The sequence below is a fragment of the Bos grunniens genome, chromosome 4, assembly GCF_055505025.1.
Source record: "Bos grunniens cultivar Pamir isolate PY7600 chromosome 4, Bosgru_T2T1.0, whole genome shotgun sequence".
NCBI classification, from domain to species: domain Eukaryota; kingdom Metazoa; phylum Chordata; class Mammalia; order Artiodactyla; family Bovidae; genus Bos; species Bos grunniens.
The window spans coordinates 39,596,114-39,620,971 of record NC_141168.1 but is presented as its reverse complement, the minus strand read 5'-3'; the positions used below and the strand labels follow the sequence as shown (position 1 = coordinate 39,620,971).

At 37.9% G+C, this 24,858-nt stretch overlaps 1 protein-coding gene and 1 long non-coding RNA gene across 27 annotated transcripts in view; one reads left to right on the top strand and one right to left on the bottom strand.

Moving 5' to 3' along the window:
- Positions 1-24,858, bottom strand: part of SUGCT (succinyl-CoA:glutarate-CoA transferase) — a 784,651-nt gene that overhangs the window by 479,909 nt on the left and 279,884 nt on the right. For 21 of the 26 annotated variants that reach the window (XM_086395998.1, XM_086396001.1, XM_086395997.1 and 18 more), the window contains 2 exons: positions 21,188-21,259; positions 10,770-10,867 (listed from right to left, as the gene is read on the bottom strand). In XM_086395998.1, the coding sequence (XP_086252124.1) occupies positions 10,770-10,867; positions 21,188-21,259 (170 nt within the window). The remainder of the gene's footprint in view (positions 1-10,769; positions 10,868-21,187; positions 21,260-24,858) is intronic. The other 5 variants (XR_015162296.1, XR_015162293.1, XR_015162297.1 and 2 more) reach the window with 1 other exon arrangement.
- On the top strand, positions 11,830-20,477 carry LOC147373968 (uncharacterized). The gene is made up of 3 exons (XR_015162300.1): positions 11,830-11,917; positions 13,131-13,218; positions 20,345-20,477. It is a non-coding gene; the product is annotated as an uncharacterized LOC147373968 (long non-coding RNA).

Genomic DNA, 24,858 nt, shown 5'->3' with positions numbered 1-24,858 from the left:
CAGGTTCGATGCACGATACTGGATGCTTGGGGCTGGTGCACTGGGACGACCCAGAGGGATGGTATGTGGAGGGAGGAGGGAGGAGGGTTCAGGATGGGGAGCACATGTATACCTGTGATGGATTCATTTTTATATTTGGCAAAACTAATACAATTATGTAAAGTTTAAAAATAAAGTAAAATTTTAAAAAAAAGAAGAAAGAAAGAAAAAAAAAAGAATCCAAATTGTGAAAGACAGGATAAGGACAGGAAGATAGGGCCATGGAAGGCAGGTAGAAGGGAGGACTGAAATAAGGATTTAAGACAGGGGTAGGGGAAGAGGCAAGAGATAAAAATATGTGGTGGTTTTATTTTTTTTACTAGAAATTAAAATTAAGGATACTTGAGCTTTCCTGATGGCTCAGACCAGGCACCAGGAAATTCTTTATTGCAGGCAGTAAAGAATCTACCTGCAATGCGGGAGACCTGGGTTCAATCCCTGGGTTGGGAAGATCCCCTGGAGAAGGGCATGGCAACTCACTCCAGTATTCTGGCCTGGAGGATTCCCATGGATAGAGGAGCCTGGAGGGCTACAGACCATGGGGTAGCAAAGAGTCAGACATGACTGAGCAACTAAGCACAAGAACAATACGTTATTTAACAGAAGGTAAAGTCAACAGCTTTCAGGAAAGCCAGAGATACCCATTAAAACTTTGAAAAACTTAACCATAAAAATGACACAGGAAAACTCATGGATACATTTTATTTCAGAGTTCAAAGCCCCTGACTGAAGCTCTTCATAGAGGCTGTTAACACAGCATAGCAACTGAGAAACACACTAAAGTGTTTCATTATTTATGAAGGTACAACCACAAATGTGTGGAATAATTTAAGTGGAATGTTCACAAGTTCCAAATTCACTGCCTACACTGAAACATAGTATTTCTTGAAAGGGAATAGTATATGAGCTATTAAGGCCCACCTTGGGTTTGAAAAAAAGAAAAAAGAAACTGTTATTAAGATCATTGTACAAAATTAAATGTATTCCTGAATCTTGTGAGCTATTTTTAATTTTTTTAAGTTGAACAGAAATAATTTATTTAGCTGCAACAGGGTCATACAGGCCAAGTAGACTGTCATGCTTTATTTCTGTTAAAATTAAATCAAATCAGTACAATAACACTAGTTATACTAATCAGAATCTGATTGGCAGTTAAAAGAAACTTTATTAAATGAAAATTGTGAAAGGTAATTCATATAATAATTATAGTTTGGAAGGGAAAAATCTCTCAAAACATGGCATCTATGAATTAAAAAAAAGATATAGGAGAACTCTGATGGCAAAAAATTAGGATCTTATGATTCTTAAGGATTGAGATTCTCCTACAATACACTGAACACTGTCATATGCCGAGGGTCGTGCTGGCAGCTTTCATGCCTGTTCTGTTTTTTAATTCTCACCATGATGTAGGTATTGTTAGACACACTGTACACAAGAGAACCTGATGCTCAGAGCAATCCGAGGATTTGCTCAAGTCCACAGTCAGTGGAAGACTCTGGTTTTCAGGTCTTTTGACATTCTGTGATCATAACACAGTCCTCCTAGATGCGTTTAGAAAAAGTTGTCATTTCTAGCTACCACTGCTCTCCTCTTTTTACTTTACCTGACATTGGGTCTTTTTCCTTTAGCTGCTTTGCCAAATTTGGATGGCTTTGCCTGCCCCTTATTAATTCATGTGTTCACTAACTCAAAGAACACCTAGTGTCAGGAACCTAAATATGCACTAGAAATAAAAATTTTTAAAATGACATAGTCTCTTATGATGTATCAATGTAGGTGAATCAGTTATAACAACTGTACCATTCTGGTGAGGAATGTTAATAGTGGAGAGGCTGGGGGGAGGCAGGAAACAGGATAGCAGAGGGTATATGGGAACTCTTTGGGCCTCCCTCTCAGTTTTGCTATAACCAATAGAAGCAGAAGATATTAAGAAGAGATGGCAAGAATACACAGAAGAACTGTACAAAAAAGATCTTCACGACCCAGATAATCACGATGGTGTGATCACCGACCTAGAGCCAGACATCCTGGAATGTGAAGAAGTCAAGTGGGCCTTAGAAAGCATCACTACGAACAAAGCTAGTGGAAGTGATGGAATTCCAGTTGAGCTATTCCAAATCCTGAAAGATGATGCTGTGAAAGTGCTGCACTCAATATGCCAGCAAATTTGGAAAACTCAGCAGTGGCCACAGGACTGGAAAAGGTCAGTTTTCATTCCAATCCCAAAGAAAGGCAATGCCAAAGAATGCTCAAACTACTGCACAATTGCACTCATCTCACATGCTAGTAAAGTAATGCTCAAAATTCTCCAAGCCAGGCTTCAGCAATATGTGAACCATGAACTTGCTGATGTTCAAGTTGGTTTTAGGAAAGGCACAGGAACCAGAGATCAAATTGCCAACATCCACTGGATCATGGAAAAAGCAAAGAGAGTTCCAGAAAAGCATCTATTTCTGCTTTATTGGCTATGCCAAAGCCTTTGACTGTGTGGATCACAATAAACTGTGGAAAATTCTGAAAGAGATGGGAATACCAGACCACCTGATTTGCCTCTTGAGAAATTTGTATGCAGGTCAGAAAGCAACAGTTAGAACTGGACATGGAACAACAGACTGGTTCCAAATAGGAAAAGGAGTTCGTCAAGGCTGTATATTGTCACCCTGTTTATTTAACTTCTATGCAGAGTACATCATAAGAAACGCTGGACTGGAAGAAACACAAGCTGGAATCAAGATTGCTGGGAGAAATATCAATAACCTCAGATATGCAGATGACACCACCCTTATGGCAGAAAGTGAAGAGGAACTAAAAAGCCTCTTGATGAAAGTGAAAGTGGAGAGTGAAAAAGTTGGCTTAAAGCTCAACATTCAGAAAACGAAGATCATGGCAGCCGGTCCCATCACTTCATGGGAAATAGATGGGGAAACAGTGGAAACAGTGTCAAACTTTATTTTTCTGGGCTCCACAATCACTGTAGATGGTGATTGCAGCCATGAAATTAAAAGATGCTTACTCGTTGGAAGGGAAAGTTATGACCAACCTAGATAGCATATTCAAAAGCAGAGACATTACTTTGCCAACAAAGGTTCGTCTAGTCAAGGCTATGGTTTTTCCAGTGGTCATGTATGGATGTGAGAGTTGGACTGTGAAGAAGGCTGAGCGCCAACGAATTGATGCTTTTGAACTGTGGAGTTGGAGAAGACTCTTGAGAGTCCCTTGGACTGCAAGGAGATCCAACCAGTCCATTCTGAAGGAGATCAGCCCTGGGATTTCTTTGGAAGGAATGATGCTAAAGCTGAAACTCCAGTACTTTGGCCATGTCATGCAAAGAGATGACTCATTGGAAAAGACTCTGATGCTGGGAGGGATTGGGGGCAAAAGGAGAAGGGGACGACAGAGGATGAGATGGCTCGATGGCATCACTGACTCGATGGACGTGAGTCTCAGTGAACTCTGGGAGTTGGTGATGGACAGGGAGGCCTGGCGTGCTGCGATTCATGGGGTCACAAAGAGTCGGATACAACTGAGCGACTGATCTGTTCTGATCTGATCTGAAAGCTGCTCTAACAGAGAAGCCAGTGGCACCCCACTCTAGTACTCTTGCCTGGAAAATCCCATGGACAGAGGAGCCTGGTAGGCTGCAGTCCATGGGGTCGCTAAGAGCTGGACACGATGCAGCGACTTCACTTTCACTTTTCACTTCATGCATTGGAGAAGGAAATGGCAACCCACTCCAGTGTTCTTGCCTGGGGAATCCCAGGGACGGGGGAGCCTGGTGGGCTGCCGCCTATGGGGTTGCGCAGAGTCGGACACGACTGAAGCGACTTAGCAGCAGCAGCAGCAACAAAGCTGCTCTTAAAAAAAAAAAAAATCTTTGAAAATCAAAAGCTAGTCTCTGCCTTAAGAAATTTACTGTTTTGTCAAGGAGGACGATGAATGACAGTTGAGTGTAATAGATGCTTTCACATAGCAACATAGGAGGAGCCACTTAAAACAGACAAATGACAGAAAAAGCTCCCAAAATTTGTGCTCATTTTAAAGGACAAAGGAACTTCATCATTTTAGTGAAAAGCGACGAGCATATGTGAAGACACAGCAGATTAAAAGACCAGGCTAAATTATAAGATGGTCTAGGCAAAAGTGGGAGTTGCAATTACATATGTTAAGATAAATAGTTTAAACTATCCTCAAAGCTGTGGGGACTCCATGAAAGATCTAGTCAGGGCAGTGAAATGACCAAATTTGCCTAAAGGAGCCAAGATGTCAGGTTTTAAAAATTAACATTATATTTAGGCATCTTTGAAGTCACAAGCCCTCCATCAACAGCCCCCAAAATGTTCCAGGTCCAACTCTCCAATATTCTGAACAAGTCTATTAAAAATGACCTGACATCAAATTTAAAGAGATGAAGCTCTTTGATAAGTTCTGGATTCAGTACAACAAATATTTGTTTAGTACCTCTGTTTAGAAGGCTCTGAAAGAAGGCATTTAATTTCATGATATATTAATATATAAAAGTCTAAAAATAAGTAGATATTCAATTACTTGACTTAAAACTCAGATCATTCTAAACCGAAAATAATGATTTATTTTACTGAAGGAATTGCCACAGTACTTTAAAAATAAAAGGTAATTTATCTGACACTGTCCTTTTATTTATGACAACCTAGGACAACCAACATTTTAGGACTGCCTTCACCAGGACTGTACTGATATACACTTCCTTAATATTTGTGGCATTTTTCAAAAAGCAATTTAAAAGTTGTTATCAGTTTTTCTCCAAGCTACTTTCTTTTCTTCTCCTATGATTAATTTTTTTCTCTGTATAAAATTACATTCAGTTTGATATTTCCTCTTTTGAACTATCTTTTTTCTTTACCTGCCTATTTCTGTTTGTCCTTTAAGACTCATTTCAGGTGACACTGCCTACAGGAAGCCTTCCCTGACTTGCCCAAATTGAGGGAACGGCCCCTTCTCTGAGCCCCTAGCACCCTGGGTGTATGTGCACAGTGGCACTTCACTCGCACTACTTAGTTCATTGCTTTATTTGTTTGTTTTCCTACTTAGACCAAGGGCCCACCACTTCTATCATCTCTGCATCTACAGGACAAGGGCATATAGTCGGTGGCCGCTAGAAATGAAGAGAGGAAGGGGGAGGAATAAAGGGAATTGTATTTCTATTTTCCCCTTCGTTTCTCCTTCCCTTCGTCTTCATTTCATGTCTTCCTACTGTTTCTCCCCAACTACTAATACATCATCTTTATCCTTCTCTTCTTAGCATCAATACACATCGTGATTTTCAGTCTCTCCTGCAAGGTCTGAACTATTGCAAAAATTCTGGTCCTGCATGTGGGTGGCCCAGGACGAGGAGTCTGTTGCTCTTTAGCTTTGCAAAGAAGGGGTTTGTTGTAACAGGCCCTGGATGAGTCTCCATTATATCTCTTCTTTTGTATTTTAGCTGGGGACTGACTTTTAACATGCTTAATGGCAACCCACTCCAGTGTTCTTGCCTGGAGAATCCCAGGGACGGCGGAGCCTGGTGGACTGCATAGTCCAGTCTATGGGGTCACATAGAATTGGACACGACTGAAGCAACTTAGCAGCAGCAGCAGCATCTCGTTTTTGGTCTTAGCAGCTGGGTAAACAGACTTTCTGCAACACCCTGGATAAAATGGCAAGCTCAAGGGGAAAGCCTTCCACCTTCAAATTAAAAAAAAAAAAAGTGCTAGTGGCGACAGTTGAGGAATAGTAACACCTGAGAGCACTTGAGGGGGATTGTGTGTGTGCTGGCTGTGGAAAACCCAGCTGATGACAAAAACATGCAGCTGCCTTCCTGAACGGGCCGGACCGTGCTCAGAGAGTAACATCAAACTGAATTTAGCAAGAATAACAGAAAAGTGAGGTAAGTGACTGACATTTCTGGTAGGCACTTTCTAAAGAATTTATGAATTTCAGAGAACTCAAAGAGAATCACCAGATTCTAAAACATTTAAATGAACGTTTGCCATAGGCAGGAAAGTTAATTTGGGAAATTACTCAGGAAATTAATAGAAACTTGGTAAAAATGCTTTGGACGGAAGATTTTGAAACCCATGAGGGGAACTTCATGTGTATTTAGGAGAGCAGGTGCTTCTGTTTCCACTTTTAGATATCAAGTCAGATGAAAGGGGTAAGAAGTTTTTTGTTTTTTTCTTTTTTTAATAAACACTGTGAGTCCATCATAGTAGAGTTTTTTAAGTTGCCTAAAGTGCAAATTCTGGAGAAGGCAATGGCAACCCACTTCAGTACTCTTGCCTGGCAAATCCCATGGACAGAGGAGCATGGTAGGCTGCAGTCCATGGGGTCGCTAAGAGTCGGACACGACTGAGTGACTTCACTTTCACTTTTCACTTTCATGCATTGGAGAAGGAAATGGCAACCCACTCCAGTGTTCTTGCCTGGAAAATCCCAGGGACGGGGAAGCCTGGTGGGCTTCCATCTATGGGGTCGCACAGAGTCAGACACGACTGAAGCGACTTAGCAGCAGTAGCAGCGGCAAAATGCAAATTCACTCTAACAAATCCCTCTACATTTTTATATGTTTTGGAGATTTTCTAAAACAGAAACACAGGCAGAAAAAAGTGTCTATGAGCATCAAGGGAAAGTTTTATGATTCAATATTTAATAGCAGACAAGAAAAAGCGTGGCATTTCACATGGCAACGTAGCTAATGTTACCAAAAAAAAAAAAAATGCTCTTCTATAGAAATGATAGGAAAACCACACATATAAAACTTGTAGCATGTGTACTATAACATACTCAAAAAAAAGGACAATAAATAATTAATAATTAACAGGCTGTAGCTGTAATACTTTTATGAAGCAAAATTTACAAAAAGCTTACATGAGAAATATGAACAACTAACTTCTGAGGCATACCAAAACAAATGTTTTTATGGAAGAGGCCCTACAAGTCTTATAGAAAGTCTGCAAGGTTTATTCTAATGAAAATCCAGGAATATAGGAATTTTTATGTTGGTTTTTTAATGCCACTTTCCTAGGGCTCAAAACAGTCACTGGCATATAGTAGGTAGTCAATAAATGGGCTAAATAGATGAGTAAGAGAATGAACAATGAGGAAGCATGTTCCACTGAAACTCTTGAGCCCCTCAAGTCTCTTAATGTGATGAAGAATGTTTTGCTGACTCTAAGTTGCTCGAAAACTTTGAACTCTACCAGCTAGAGTATTCTCTTCAGGACATCTCTTCAGAGTCGTGAAAATAGGTGAAGGTGGTCAAAAGGTACAAACTTCCAGTTACAAGATGAATAGCTCCTGAGGATATAATATACAGCATGGTGACTCTGGGCTTCCCTGGTGGCTCAGCAGTAAAGAATCTGCCTGCAATGCAGGAGACCTGGGTTCTATCCCTGGATCAGGAAGATTCCCTGGGGAAGGAAATGCCAACCCACTCCAGTATTCTTGCCAGGGAAATCCCATGGACAGACCACAAAGAGTCAGACGTGACTTAGCTACTAAACAACAATGGTGACTATAGGTAATAATACTGTATTGTATGTGATGGTTGCTAAGAGAGCAGATCTTAAAAGTTCTCATCACAAGGGAAAAAAAAGATTTGTAACTCTGATATGATAGATGTTAACTAAAACTTATTATCGTCATCATTTCAGAATATATACACATATCAAACCATTATCAGTATGCCTTAAACTAATACAACATTATATATCAATTATATCTCAATAAAATTGGACAGAAAAAGATCTACCATTAGTTTAGACAGAAAATAGAAGTTGTTGATAAGCTAACTCATTTTATGGTCAAATACTTTCCTTTGTTTCTCAAGTTTAAGGAACTCCTTCATCATAAAGTCTATTGGAACTTTTACAGCATGATGTTCCTGCCATCCCCCACCCCCACTCTCTCTCTGAACTCACTTCTCTATACTATTCTTTATACTGAGAAAAAGTAGAAAGGAAAGGTCATGTCAGATTGTGGAAGGCCATAATGTCAGACCAAAACAGCCAGATTTAATCCTCTAATTAATATACAGCCACTAATATTTTGAATATTAGAAAAACATAAAATCATGAAAATGAGATATTTTTAACGTTCACAGAGACTTCTGAAAGCCAGGGCTTCCCTGGTGGCTCAGCTGGTAAAGAATCTGACTGTAGCACAGTAGATTCAAGCCCTGGGTCAGGAAGATCCCATGGAGGAAAAAATGGCAATCCACTCCAGTATTCTCACCTGGAGAATTCCATGGACAGAGAAGCCTGTCAGGCTAGAGTCCCTGGAGTTTCAAAGAGTTGGACATGACTGAGCAACTAACACATACTTATGAAAGCCCAGTAATTAATGGTACTAATGAACCCATGGATATTTGTTCAGAAAAACAAATGAAAAAGTTATCAAAGGGACTAAACCAATATGCTAATCTTCCCTGGTCATTACTATTTGATCCACCATGGAGAAGACGATACTTGAGAAGAAAGTGAAGAACTGCATCCCACAAAGTACCACCAAAATACATCCATACAGCAAATGAAGAGGGCAGGGACTCTGGCCCCCAGGCAACCAAGGGCCTTGCAGTGGTAGTCTGTGTTTTAACTGCAGGCTGTATGATGATGGGACCCGCCTCGATCAAGTTTCCTCTCTTAAGACTACCCTTTAGCCTGTTCTTTACAAGTGTGATTCCTAAAGTCTGAATAAAGACACAAGAACCTATGGGATCTAAAATGCTGAAACTCCCACTTCTGGGTATATAAGAGTAGAAAGAAGAAGGTGTCAGGTTATTTAATTCACCCCAAAGAGAGAAATTAGAAATTAAACTGTTACAGATGATGTTAAAAGTCTGTACAAAGCAGAATTCTATAACAGAATTTAGCAAAGAATACAAGTTTTAGGACATAGGAAACCAATAATTTTGTGGTTCTTGAAGTTATAAAAGTGCTGACAATTCAGAAACAAGAGGACACTTGCATCTGCCTAGGTTTTGTATTTTTCTTGGGTCCACTCTTCTCACAGCATGGATATGATTTGTTTAGACTATCAAAGAGCTTTTGATAAGGTTCTCACAAGTGTCTATTATTGAAACTTGGTAACCGTTGTGTGAAAGGAAAAAGTCGTCGTATTAATGAATTAAAAACTGCATGACAGGCAAAGAGGCAAAAAGCAGAGCTAAATGGCCGATTCTTATTGGGTGAAAGGTTAATGACTGAGGGCTCTCTGACTTTGCAGTAGAATCTGAGTTTTATTTAACTAATGACCAAAGAAGGGGAGCCCAATTCTCATTCCCCTCTTCTATGCATATCAGTCCCACACACAGAGGCCCCATTGATTGAAGAAGGAGATACAGGCAGTGTAGAGAAGTGCTTAAAATCCAGGAAAGACCAAGTAAGTAATGCTGACTCGTGTAGAAATCCCTAAATAAGGGAACAGAAATAAATAAATAAATAAATTAGAAGTGTTTTTCTAAGAAGTTTTGTTTGTTTGTGTGTTTATTTTAATATTTTTTGATGTGGACTATTTTTAAAGTCTTTACTGAATTTGTTACAGTATTGCTTCTATTTTATGTTTTAGTTTTTGATCACAAGGCATTTGGGATCTTAGCTCCCTGAACAGGAATCAAACCTGCAGTCCCTGCATTGGAAGGTGAAGTCTTAATCACTGGATTGCCAGGCAAGTCCCCTTGTTTGTCTTTCTATTTTTTAAGTAGGTCCTGGTTGATTATTACAAAGTATTGGCTATATTCCCCATGTTGTTCAATACATCCGTGTAGCCTATCTTGCACTCAATAGGCTATACCTCCCAGTCCCCAACTCCTATACTGCCCCTCCCCCACATCCTCACTGGTAATCATTAGTTTGTTCTATATATCTGTGAGCCTAAGAGGTTTGATATATCTATGCTACATGGAAACACAAGGGCCTTTTTTAAAAGACAAGACATGGTATCTGAACAAAAGTTCTTAGCTTACTGGTGTGATGAGAGCAAACATTCCACACTGAAGAACAGTACATACGGGTATTTAGATCCACAAAAACCACATTCTGTTCCTTTAGATTCAGAAGTTTAGATGTAAACAAAAGTGAAACTGATAGGAAAGAGTATGAATTATTAACTTCTTCTGGGGCAAACAAAAGCATAACCTGACATGAATGAAATAATTTAGAAATCAAATACTCTAACTGATTAGCACTAATCCTTTATGATCCATAACTTGATTTGCCATTTTAAAAACATCATCATGACAAACTACACAGGAGAGGCTCAGAAAAGCCAACAAACTCTTGACCTAACCTCCCTTGTCTCAGTTTCCTTATCTGTAAAGTAAGAATGATAGAACTTCTCTCACAGGATTATTATAAGGTTTAAATTAGCTTATATAGAGAGAGCATTTCATATAGTAAATGTAAAAAATGATGTTGAATTATTATTGTTCCTATTTATGATCAACTAAAGCCAAACACATACCATAAAGAAGCAACTTAATTCAAGTTATTGTGACTTTCTTATTCATATCATTGTTATGATACAGTACTTTATAAGACATGTAAAATGCTTTCAGACAAAGTAAAACATAGCTTTAAAACATATTTCCACTAACCAATTCTGTGAAATGAAAGATACTTTTAAGTTAATCTAAGTAAGCTGAAGAGAACACCAAAAAATACCGGATAAACGCTAATAACATATTAATTCTTAAATGTACAGAGTAGAGCCAAGCTTACCGTGTTGATAATATTTTAATAAGTTCTTTCCTATTCTGTACCCGAAGGTGGTTAGTTCTATACTTGGAATCATTGATCAGTTCAGGCAAATTCAAGATCTAAAAGGGAAAAATAATTTTAAAGTGTAACTCACAAAATTTTTGTGTACCTGCCTCTGGGTACTAGAGTTCAGGGCCTACCACTCCACCCCCAAGACCATTCCTTGCTAGGCTTTATACCTCTTAACATGGATATATATATACAGAAGGATTATGCAATTAGGATGGGTCATACTGGTGATTGGGTTTGTCATCTTTAAGAAGTTTTTAACTACATTTAAGCAGGTATCTACATATAGGAACACAGGAAAAGTTCTCAGACCTTCATAATATCTTGTACCTATTTATGAGAAGATAGGAAAGGAGTTATTAGATTCTCACAGTAAGTCTTGTCTAGAGGAAACTGGGCTATGGGTACAAAATTGGGTAAAACAGACCTAATTCTAAGAACAAATATCATAAGTGCATGTCTACACTTACATCAAGCCCATAATCAACATATATCTTGTAGGTACATCCCCTTATTTGTTCCACATGTAAATAAAATAATATTATCTGTCCCAGTAGTCCTATCCAGGATGTTGTACAAGGTGCTAAAATCAAGGGGAGGCAAACACACTGACCTCAAATGCTCACCATTAAAACAATGTCAAATTAAAAGATATTCTTCCTATAGAATTGTCACTATTTTTCTTTAATATGACTCCCTGAAGGAATAACAAATAGAAATGCTTTCATATACTTCCTCTTTTGCTCCTCCTCAATAAAGAGAAAATCTATCTTGTAAGTCTCAGTGGACATCTTGCAATTTTAACAAGACCGTAATGAAAGTACCAAGTGGATTTGGAATGGAAAAGAAGTTTTAAAAAGAATGTGTGGAGGCAGTGTTTGGCAATTGTGTTGGAAAGTCAGAAGGAGCATTTACGGGCTGGGGCAGGCCATGTGGCCTACAGAAAGTTTCACTACCTCTATTAATGTATTTGGTTTAAATATAAACACTTAATGGTTTCATTTGTTTCCCACAGTTTAAATAAAATCAAGCCATTAATCATCTTAACAAAGGAGAGAGAAGTGAAGAAGATTCCCTGAAGGAAAGAGAACATCTCAACAGTACAATTTCTCTTTCACATGTTCCACTTATTTATTTCCTTGAGGAATAATAAAGACAGCATTACTCTCCTGGATTTTAAAAAGTGACGCTACATACAGTGCCCTTTCTAAAAATCTCCCTGTCACCACACCTGATCCCAGAATTGGCCTCAAGGCTTATCCAGGAATTGAGACCCACCCTCTTCTGCTATGGAGAAGGCAGTGGCGACCCACTCCAGTACTCTTGCCTGGAAAGTCCCATGGATGGAGGAGCCTGGTAGGCTGCAGTCCATGGGGTTGCGAAGAGTCAGGCATGACTGAGCGACTTCACTTTCACGCATTGGAGAAGGAAATGGCAACCCACTCCAGTGTTCTTGCCTGGAGAATCCCAGGGACATGGGAGCCTGGTGGGCTGCCGTCTATGGGGTTGCACAGAGTTGGACATGACTGAAGCAACTTAGCAGCAGCAGCTCTTCTGCTAAGAGTGAATAAGTCATTTCAAGAAAAAGCAAGTGTCTTCACTAGCCCTCATGTTAAATTTATAAATGTGGTCTCACTCAGAATATACTGTAAGTGTCATAAAAAACTATTCAGTGTTTGCCCTCAATGGTAACTGGGATGCATTCATGTATCCTTCTTAAAATTTGACTTATTAGACTTCCTTTCTCTTTGATAGTTGATGGTAAATAGTGGGTAAAGTAATGATCCTTCTGTCCCACTTTGCTAGCATTCAGAACTTTCTAGAGACTGCTTCAAGTGCTGTAGTCATAACTGTGCTTTAGGAACTTGAAATAGAATGCTGCCTACGACAAAATGAAATAATGCAAGTGAAAGTACTTGACACAGTAAGCATTAAATAAATGTGAACTACTCCAAGTAGGTACTGTTTCTCCCCAAAGAAATAATAAACCATGTGTTTGTTCAAAAAAGAAGGATGAGGGCTTTTCTGGTGGTCCAGTGGTGAAAGTTCTGTGCTTCCAAGGCAGGGGCTGTGGGTTCAATCCCTGTTTGGGGAACTAACATTCCACATGCCACATGTATGAGCAAAAATAAATTTTTTTAAATACAATTTAAAAAAATTTTTTTGAAAAGAAGGATGGGAAAAATGGGGGAAGGTAGGGGAGGTTATCTACTTAACTTTCGTTTCTCAAAGATATCCCCATTAGATATAGAATTCTGTATTGACAGCTCTTTCCTTTCAGCTCTTTAAACATGCTGTGCAACTTCTCTCTAGGTTCTGACAAGAAATTTGTCAAGACAAGAAATCTGACAAGAGTTTCTGACAAGAAATCTGCAATCAATCTAGTCGCGTTCCCCCAAAGGTAATAGGTCAGTTTCTCTAGGTGCTTTCAAATGTTTCTTCTTTAGTTTTCAGCAGTAATATTTTTATGTGCTTGGGCATGGATTTATGTGGATTTCTCTTATTTGGAACTTGCTGAAATTATTAAATCTGTAGGTTTCTATCAATCACTAAATTTTGGAAGTTTCCATTAATTGTTTTTTCAACTATTTTTTCAATATGTTTTTTTCTTCTCTCCTCCTGGGACTACAATGACATAAATGTTAGACTTTTTTGTTATTGTCCCACAGGTCCTGGAAATGTGTTCTTTCTTGCATTTTGGGGAAGGAACTTTTTTCCTCTCTGTTGTTCAGACTGAATAATTTCTTTTGGGTTGACCAGGAAGTTTGTTCAGGTTTCGGGTATGGAAAAACCTGAATGAACTTTTTGGTCAACCTAATATTTATCCTTCTTTAAGTCCCTGACTGTCTCCTCTGTTCCCTCCATTGTGCTACTGCGCTCATTTAGTGAAGTGTTTGTTCTTGTGTTTGGTGGTTTTATTTTTCAGTTCTAAGATGTCCACTTGGTTCTTCTTCTTATCTTCTATTTCTGTGCCAGACATTTCTACTTTTCTAAATATTTATTTCAATAGTGTCTGTAATGCTTATTGGAGTATTTTTATAAATGCTGCTTTAAAATTTTCATGACTGCATCCCCACATCTGTGTCATCTTGGAAATGCCATTGTCTTTTCTCATGCAGGTTCTGGTTCTTCATAATCTGAGTAATCTGGAGTTTAATCCTGGATATTTTGAATATTATGTTATAAGCCTCTGGGTCTTGTTTAAATCCTAAAGAAAACATTTGTTTTGTTGTTTTTAGCAAGAAGTTCTCCTGGTCAGATCCAGACCACAAGTCCCAACTTACCTTCTACTTGCTTTGGTTTTAGTGTTAGTTCAGTTTTCAAAGCCTTTGCAGTGCTTTTGAATCAGTTCCACCTGTGACCCACTAAATGCTCATGCTGCCACCTGAGAAGCTGTCTATTTGTTAACACAGTTCTCAACATCTCTGGTGTCCTGATTAAGATCAGATCAATACATATGCAACTCAGCGGTGAGCACAGGAGTTCACAACTTCACAGATCACTTTCTAAAGCTTTTCCACCTTGGCAACCTTTTTTCAGTTCCCCAGGGCTTCCCTCTAGTTACCCTACTCCTCAGCATAGTTCCAGGGCAGAGGCCAATCAGTGGGAGGACAGAGGAAAAATGCATCAAGGATTCACCTCTGTCTTTTGGAATCACAGCCCAGCAATAAATAGGAAAGGTCCCCTTCCTCAGAGTTCTGGCTCCTGCTCATCTGTTGCTGCCACTACAGGACTGCTTGGAGGCTGGGGTGTGAGGAAATGAGGAAGAGGGAAAAAATGTCTCCCTGACATTAGAGCTCACTTTCATGCTTGTTGCACCAGGAATAAGGGCATCTCCTGGAAGTCAGCTCTGTTCCCCCGTTCCCACATCCAGATTTCAGGCTGTGTTCATGTAAACGAATAATCAGAGGGAAAACTGGTAAAACCTACTGCCAGTTTAGAGCTATTTCAAAATTCTGGTGTTCTTTACTAATTTTCCTGCTACTGATTACTTTTCAAAGTCCTCGTATAGATATTCCATGCATTCTGTACAGGTTTTATCACTGTGTCAAGTGAATGAGACAGGGAGAAATGTGCTAACTCCATTTCACCCGCAACCAGAATCTGCATACTAATTACGTCATACTAGAAAGGTCATTTATTAAGTTTATACTTTGAGCAAGGGACTGTACTGTCTTACTTACCTAATCTCTTCTAGAACCCCAAAAGTTATATACTAGTACAGTTACATGTAATAATCTTCATTGAATCATGAGGACACAGATGCTTAGCAAAAATGACCTTGCCAGACATCACCTGACTGGTTTCAAGACTCACAGAATGCCCTAGAATTATAATATCCTCAGACCACCTGCTAAAAAATCAACTATAGTGCTTATTAAAATTCAAGTTTCCTGCACCCCACCTCACATACTTTGTCAAAATCTCTGGGGAAGGGGCTCAAGGAGATTTCCTATGCATGCAAAAGATGAAAACCAATGATTATTGCCTCCAACAAAAGAAACCTTCAGTCTATGTGACTTTTAAAGGGATGTCAGTGTATTTCAAATAGGAATACCCATTAGTGTTGGCATCAATCAGCTTAAAATAGCTTACATATGCTCACATTCCCTGCTCTTCTGTATCACGTTAAGGGACATAAAATAGGATTTGTTATAAGCCAAGGTTCACTTTATATACAGGAAATTTTCTGAACCCCAATCCCCTGAACCCAAGGCTCTTACTCCCCTCTAATCCCTGACAATAACAGCATTCTAATAGGACCCTCCCCAAGAAGTATTAACCAACCAGTATATCAAATTCTCTTTTCAAAAGAGATCTGGCATAAGTAAATTCTCATTTGTTGCAAACAATATTGCCACATTTCTCCCCAGGAGGTAGAGCTGCCCTATCTTTCATGGTGAACCTTACTTGGTAAAAGAATAATTTTGATAGGGATCAAAATTGTCATCACATTGTATCCTCATATTCTATAAGGCCAGACTGAATTTTAACACCCTCAGTAATAAAAAGAGTTGAATTAAAAAAAAAAAAAAAACTTAGAAAAACTCACTTAGTATAAATGCGATGGGGGAGAATCTTGAATCAAACAAAGAAAGGTGATTTTTTGTTTCCCTTAACAGAAAAGGTTTTTAGGACAAGTTTACATGTAAGGATATAATTATGAAGGTGAAAAAGTCAATCAGATTTCAATGTTTGCTCAAGATCCCTAGTAAATGATGTAGATAACATAAAAATGCTGTACACATAAAACTTTTCTTCTGAGGATCTCAAAGAGTTTTATAGACGCTGCCTTAATGGCTCATAACAGGGATTACCATTCCTACTCACATATGGTAAAAACAAGGTCAAGTATGCCATTCTCCAAGGCCCTCTCTGCTATTCTCTTTTTTAAAAAATGTGTCATAACACACCATAACAATAAGTCATATTTTAGTACTAAAACTTATGGTAAATATTCTGCTTTGAAATAAAAATCTTCTTCCAAAAAAAAAGTTCTTATGGATATTTATGAGGAAGTTCAAAAGTTTCAAACTGATCAGCAGTAATGAATCAAAAATAAAAAGAATTCAGTGCAGTTATTTTCAACAGTGAAGAATATGTCAACCAGTAATTTCTACCCCCTCCCCATCCTGATTCTGGAGAGAGAAAACTCCAAAACATATGGCCCAGGAAAAAAATCTGTCCTCGTTTATAGTGATGAACTGGCTTTTACATCTCTGCAGCCAGAGTACGCAAATGACTTCACAGGCAACAGCTTCCGTATGTTTTATATTTTTAACATTGACCGTTCATAACAAAGGTTCTTTGATCCCAGATCAAATGTTTGAATCAATTTTCTCTACACTTACTCAGAGTCACCATTATAAAAGCTCTCCTCTTTCCCACCTCCAACCCTTCCTGCAATAGGAACTATCCATTTGTCACCTTCTCTGTGATACTTCCCACCCCTTTGCTGTGGTTTTTAGCTGTGCTCATTAACCCCTCATATGAAAGAGGCACAGCAATAAATAATTTTATACATAATAAGTTAACTGCAATAAATAAGACTCCTCTAAGGAATTCACAGCCATCCTTAATAAAACTAAAAGCTCACAGTAGTATGGTTAGTACAAAAACAAAACAAAACAAAACAAAACTTTGCCAACCAGAAAAAAAATCCTCAATAGGTAAGGCCTTTCCCTACATGTAAGAAAAATTAAAATTTACATATATTTTTTTTTAACTAGATTATTGCCTGGGATTAGAACTCTAAAAAATGAACTGAAAACTAAAGCCTTAAATAAAAACAAAAAACCAGAGATTGGATAAATAGTAAAAACATCAAATAAAAACATTAAGCAATACTAAAAATTGAGAATATTTTCAACTTTACTGATTCCAAGACCTTTATTTAGATCTTATGTAGGAGCAACATTTTTAACATGACAATTGCTAAAAAGTTAAAACATGAATTTTGTAGACAGGTACTTATTAAACAAAGGCTACTTTGAAGAACAAATTTTCTAGTGGTAAATACATTTGTAGACCAATTATATTCGGGGCTAATTATATCTTGTGGAGATTAAAACAGAAAAAGAAAGAAGAGAAAAAAATCCTGGTATTAAAAAGTCCTTTTTCCTTCCATATCCTAGCTATCATAAATAATGCTGCAATGAACATAGGAATGCATGTATCTTTTCAAGTTAGTGTTGTCATTTTCTTCAGATATATACCTATAAGTGAAATTGCTGCATCATATGGTAATTCTATTTTTAAATATTTTCCATAGGGGCAATACCAATTTACAATCCCATCCACAGTGCACAAGGGTTCCCTTCTCTCCACATCCTTACCAACATTTGTTTTTTCTTGTTTTGTTTTTTTTTGGTTTTTTTTTTTTTTTTTTTTTATAATAGCCATTCTGGACAAGTGTGAGGTAAGATCTCGTGGTTTTAATTGGCATTTCCCTGATGAGTCAAGATACTGAACATCTTTTTTTTTTTTTTTTTTAACTTACTGCTACTGGTTTATTACAAAGGCCAAGCAGAAGAGATGCACAGAGGTAGGAGAGTGCAGAGCTTCCATGCTCTCCCACCCTCCCGCCACCTTGCTGTCTTCACCAGAAGCTCTCTGAATCTTATAGTTCAAGGGTTTACACACAGCTCAATCTCCAGTCCTCTCTCCTCTTACTGGAGGTTGGTAGGTGGGGCTGAAAGTTCCAACCCTCTGATCAGTTGGTCTTTCTGGTGACCAACCTATCCTGAGACTATCTAGGGGCCCCATCCTAAGTTACCTCAACAGAATAAACTCAGATGTGACTGAATGGGGCTTATTATGAAAAACAAGGGACACTTTCAAAACTCAGGAATTTTTTAGAAATTCTGTGTAAGGAATTAGGGACAACAGATAAACATTTTTGTGTTTTACCACTTCATAGAAGTAGAAATAAAAAAGAAAAACCCACTTTTATCCTGGCATACATGCAAGCATGCTCGGTTGTGTCCCACTCTTTGTGGCCCCATGGACTGTAGCCCGCCAGGCTGCTATGTCCATGGAATTTTCCAGGCAAGAATACTAGAGTGGTTGCCATTTCCTACTCCAGAGGATCTTTCCAACCCAGGGATCAAACCCTGTCTCCTGCACTGGCAGGTAAATCCTTTACCACTAAGCCATATAGTCTGTATTAGCACTATGGAATAATTACAGGCTTTTTGTGAATTTTGAGTACTATGTTTATATTAGTATTGCAAACATTTTATGTTAATATTTATATTGAAAAACCTTATCACTATTGCATTATGAGTATCACTCAGATCTCATTTTGAGGTTATTTCTTCAAAAGAGACTTTCCCCTGACAATCCAGTCACTATTTTAACACAGTAGTCTATTTTAATTCTCTGCATGGCACTTAACCATGGATCATTTTGGAGTTTTATTTATTGTCTCTCTCCCACTGAGCATCTGTATATGCACCTATTAGCCATCTATATGCCTTCTTTGGAAAACGGTCTATTAAGAACTTCTGCCCATTTTTTAATTAGATTATGTGATATTTTTTCCTATTGAGTTATATAAATTCTTACCTATTTTGGATATTAACCTCTTATCAGATATATGATTTACAAATATTTTCTCCCATTCAGTAGGTTGCATTTTCATTTCATTAATGATTTCCCTTGCTGTACAGAATCTCTTTATGTTGATATAGTTCCACTTTTTTATTTGTGTTTTGTTGCCTTTGCTGGGTTTCACTGATCTTTTCTATTGTCTTCTTACTCTATTTCTGCTCTGCTTTTGTTCTTCCCTTCCTTCTACAAATTTTGGGCTTTGCTTATTCTTCTTCTAGTTCCTTGAGTTGTAAATATAGGTTATTTCTTCAAGTTTTTTCTTATTTCTTGAGGTAGCCATTTATCACCATGAACTTCCCTCTTAGAACTGCTTTCGCTGCACTCTATAAGTTTTGGTATGTTGTATTTCCATTTTCATTTGTCTCACGGTATTTTTTATAACTTGAGGTATTTATTTTGGGCTTTCAGGTGGCGCTAGTGGTAAAGAACCTGCCTGCCAACGTAGGAGACGCAAGAGACACGCATTCAATCCCTGGGTGGGGAAGATTCCCTGCAGGAGGAAATGGCAACCCGCTCCAGTATTCTTGGAGAATCCCATGAACAGAGGAGCCTGGCAGGCTACATACAGTCCATAGGGTCACAAAGGGTTGGACATGACTGAAGTGTATTAGCATGTATTTATTTTTGGCTGTGCTGGGTCTTTGTTGCTGCATGAGCTTTTCTCTAGTTGTGATGACTGGGGGCTACTCTCCAGTTGCAGAGTGCAGGCTTCTCATTGCAGTGGCTTCTCCTGTTGCAGAGCATGGGCTCTAGGGCATGCAGCCTTCAGCAGCTGCTGCACATGAGCTCAGTAGTTGTGGCTCCTGGGCCCTAAAACACAGGCTCAATAGTTATGACACACAGGCTTAGTTGCTCCACAGCATGTGGGATCTTCCTGAATCAGGGATTGAACTGTGTCTCCTGCATTGGAAGGCAGATTCTTTACCACTGAGCCACCAAGGAAGCCCTCAAGGGTTTTTTGTTTTTTTGGTTTTTTTTTCTCTTTTTATTTCTTCATTGATACCAGTCATTTTTATAGTAGCATGTTGTTTAATCTCCACATATCTGTGATTTTCCACTTGTCTTCTTATAATTGGTTTCTAGTTTCATAGTACTGTGGTCAGAAAAGATACCTAGTATGATTTGAATATTTTTAAATGTATTAAGACTTGTTTTGTAACCTAACATATGATTTATTCTGAAGTATGTTCCATGGGCACTTGAGAAAGAATGTGTATTCTATTGCTTTTGGATAGACTGTTCTCTATAAATCTGTTTAGTCAATCTGGTCTAATTTAAGACCAGTGTTTCCTTACTGATTATCTGTCTGGATGATCTGTCCTTTGAGGTAAGCAGAGTAGTAAAGTCCCCTATTACTACTGTATTGCTGTCTGGTTCTCCCTTTAGGTCTGTAAATATTTGCTTTATATATTTAGGTGTTCCCATGTGGCCTGGAGAATTCCATGGACTGTATAGGGGTTGCAAAGAGCTGGACACAACTGAGCAACTTCCACCTTCACTTTTTTCATGTTGGGTGCATAAGTATACAAATATTACATACTCTTGTTGGATTGATCCCTTTATCAGTATGCAATGCCCTTCTTTGTCTCTCATCACAGTTTTTGTTTCAAAGTCTCTTTTGTTGGATATAAGTATTGCTACCAAAGCTTTGTTCTGGCTTCTATTTGCGCTAAATATCTTTTTTACATCCCTCCACTTTCAGTCTGTGTATGTCCTTATACCTGAAGTGAGACTCTTGCAGGCCTTTATTTTTAATCAACTTATTTAGTCCATGTCTTTTGATGGTAAACTTAGTCCATTTACATTTAAAGTAATTATTGATAGGTATGTACTTATTGCCATTTTGTTAATTGTTTTCTGGTTGTTTCCTAGTTCTTCTGTTCCTTTCTTCTTCTCAGGAAAAAAAAAAAAATCCTGGTGTTAAAAAACCCTTTTAAAAGTCTTTTTTTCCCTTTTTGTTTGCACTGGTAGGTCAGGTTTTAACATAATTTAAGCTACTATGATTCTTCACTTAAAAATAGTCATATACCTCAATTTTACAAAAAAAAAAAAAAAAAACAGAGTGTTAAGTTGGACTCTGTTCATAACATTGTAAACATAAAAAGGGCATGCTTTAAGGTGCTAACACAGGGAGTCTTGAGTTCAGTACAGATTTAGCAACACTCCTCTAGGCAAAATTGAATTTTCTGGCTTTGCGCAAAATGAATTGTTGTATATATTATCTACCCATTCCAAATAGTCCAAATATTACAGATTACCTTGCACACAGCTGCAAACTGTTGGTTATTTCCTGCTCCAACTACAAGATATCCATCCTTGGTTTTAAAAGCCTAAAATAAATAAATACATACATAAATATATAATTTTACATATTGAGAATACCACAAAAATAGCTTTAATTACTCAAAATGTATATATAAACCTTGTTCTAAAGTAATATTAATTAAATCAATATCAACTAATTAGTATATTTTTCTATTATATTTGTATAGCTGTTATTTGAGGTTCTCAAAGCAATTCCTGTCTCATCCACCAATTGTTATAACATTGGAGGAGGGAGGAAAAATGAGTAACTTAGAATAGTAAAGAAAATACTGGAGGTTTATTATAATTCATAATATTAAATTCTATATTCATTATAGTTTGGATTAATGTTGGATATTCCCAGTTTTGTGTTTTATTTCCAATTTTTCGTGTAGGGCAAAGAAAATGATATAGCACATTGTTTTCTACAAAGTCTAAGAAGAATAGATGGTAAAAAGGAAGGAAATGAGGGAAAGGAGGAGAAAAGAAAGGAGAATGGGGTGGAAGGAAGACGAGTAATGGAGCTATAGTTTGTCTTCGAAAATCTGAGATACAAACTTTTGGGTAATTTTCACTTCCTAGTAAGTGAAAAATGACACATTTAGATCACTGGACCCCATGTGGCTTTATGTACCTGAGAAAGTCTTTTCCTTTTAAGAGACATGTTCATTTGGGAAGCCAGATATATGTAAATAATTGATACTTCTCATAGTTCAAGCCCCTGTTAAGTACTTATCAGAACTCACTTCTACACACCTGATCACAGTGATGATCAGGGGAACCGAACTTTACCCTCAGAAGGCCTTATTCCCATTTTCTTTGAGTAAATGAGTTTCTTTAGTTTCCTTTCTTTCTATGTAAAAATTGCTCTGCATCTTCACCTACTTTTTCTTCACTTATGCCCACCTCTGGGAAAGATAACATCTGTCTTTCCTGTCAGGGCTTATTCCTAGGCTAATGACCTGAGTACTACCTGTACTCACTCACATCCTTCAGAACCCTGCTCAGTCATCTTTTATGTCTTCATTTCCACTGTATCTTTTTCTTCTGCCTACATAGAAGCTCATGCTAATACTAAAAATATTAGAAACAATATAAAATTTGTACCAGTCTTGACATACCTCTCAAGCTTTCTTGAAATTGTTCCCTTCCTCCATCTCTAAATAATATAAAAATGCCACTTCTTCACCAACCACCACATTCCAATGCCCTTTGTCATCAGGATTCCTATCCTATCACTGAAACAATTCTTTCTTATACCACTGTATTAGTTGGTACCATCCCCTCCTTCAGGAAACAGTCTCATCTCTAGGCTCTGTCTGCATTATCTCTAATCTCTCTGATGTTTTTCACATGCCCCCTTTACAGGATTACCTTCTATACTCAACATTACTTAAACATCATCATTACTTAAGTATCTGTATTACTTGTTTCTTACAGTAGCCACTAGCCACACGTAAGTATTAAATTTAAATAAACTAAAATTAAATCAGCCAGTCACAAAAGAATACAAATTGTGATTCCACTTACAGGAAATGACCAAAATCAGCAAATCCATGGAGACTAGAAAGATTAGTGGATGTCTGGGGCTGAAGAAGTTTGGGAAATGTGGAAAGTGACTACACAAGTAACAGCTTTCTTATTTGGGCAATGAAAATATTCTAAAATTGATTATGGTAAAGGCTGTACAACTCTATGAATGTACTAAAAACCAGTGAGTTGTGCAGTTTCAGTGAGTGAATTTTAGTGTATGTGTATTATATGTCAATAAAGCTGTTTTTAATAAAAATTAATAGTTTACTTCTACCAACATTCTAGCTAAACATCAAGCATTCAATAGCCACGTGTGGCTAGTGGCTACCACAGGAGACAGTCCAGATAGAGAACGTTTCTATCATAACAGAAAGTTCTGTTGCACAGTATAAGTAGATTGGAGTTAGTAGACTGTATTTTTTTTTCTTTTATTCTTCCTACTTCATGGTATCTGAAGAATATGAGGCAATTAATAAATGGTTATAAAATGTTAATAAATCACTCAGATGATTGCTTCCATATAATAGGGTTGTGGCTAAAAGGGATCTCGGAACACTATAATCGAGTTTTTTTCTGTTTACATTTTTGCTTGATTTGTAAATCAATGCCACCAAGATATTACATGAACTATTTTAAATGTTTATATTCCCTTATCCACCAGGCAAAAGCAAAATTAGTGCCATACCTAATGCATTAGTGTTTCTTAAATTACAGAAAGAAGTCTGCAACAGAGCTATGAGTGGAGGACAAGGATTTTGAGCAGAGATGTCTCAACAAACCGTTCATAATTATGAAGTTATACAGGTTGTTTGTTTGCCTGCTTTTTTTATGAGGGAAAAGTGAGTTGGGAAGTAGATAAGTAATATGAAGTAACAATGTGTATTAACAAGTATAATGGGAAGTAAGGTTTCCAAAATTTTGGATCAGTGACATGTTCAAGTTTACATATTATAGGAGAGGGTTCATTTTCTTTCAGTTAATAAAGAAATGGCTGTTTCTTCATTAATTCTGAACCATAACATGAAATATATTTTTACCAATACATATATTTTTAATTTTAAGCAGTGATAACTAGTTAATAATCACTGGAAAGTAAATACCAAGTAACAGCTCAGCTGTGTATGCATGCTTGCCTGCTAAGTCTCTTCAGTCATGTCCAACTCTTTGCAACACCACGGACTGTAGCCTGCCAGGCTCCTCTGTCCATGGGATTCTCCAGACAAGAATACTGGAGAAGGTTGCCATGCTCTCCTCCAGGGGATCTTCCCAACCCAGGGATCAAACCCATGTCTCATGTCTCCCTCATTGGCAGGTGGGTTCTTTAGCACTAATGCCACCTGGGAAGCCCTAGCAGCTCAGTCACCAGGATATAATTAGACTAAGGCTCACCAAGTAGATTTATTAGGATGAAGATTGGGAAATGAGTACATCAAGGCTGTATATTGGCAACTTGCTTATTTAACTTCGAGCATCATGTGAAATCCCAGGCTGGATGAATCACAAGCTGGAATCAAGACTGCCAGGAGAAACATCAACAACCTCAGATATGCAAATGATACCACTCTAAAGATGAAAAGGTAAGAAGAACCAAAGAGCCTTTTGATGAGGATTAAAAAAGAGAGTAAAAAAGCTGGCTTATAACTCAACATTCAAAATCCTAAGATCATGGCATCCAGTCCATCACTTTATGGCAAATAGATGGGGTAAAGTGGAAGCAGTGAAATTTTTTATTTTCTTGGGCCCCAAAACCACCACATATGGTGACTGCAGTCATGAAATTTTAAAAAACGCTTGCTCCTTGGAAGAAAAGTTATGACAAAAGTAGACAGCTTAATAAAAAGCAGGGACATCACTTTGCCTACAAAGATCCATACACTCAAAAGCATAGCTTTGACTATACAGATGTGAGAGTTGGACCATAAAGAAGGCTGAGCACTGAAGAATTATTGCTTTCAAATTGTGGGGCTGGTGAAGACTCTTGAGAGTCCTTTGGACAGCAAGGAGATCAAACCAGTCAGTCCTAAAAGAAATCAGTCCTGAATATTCATTGGAAGGACTGATGCTGAAGCTAAGGCTACAACACTTTGGTCAC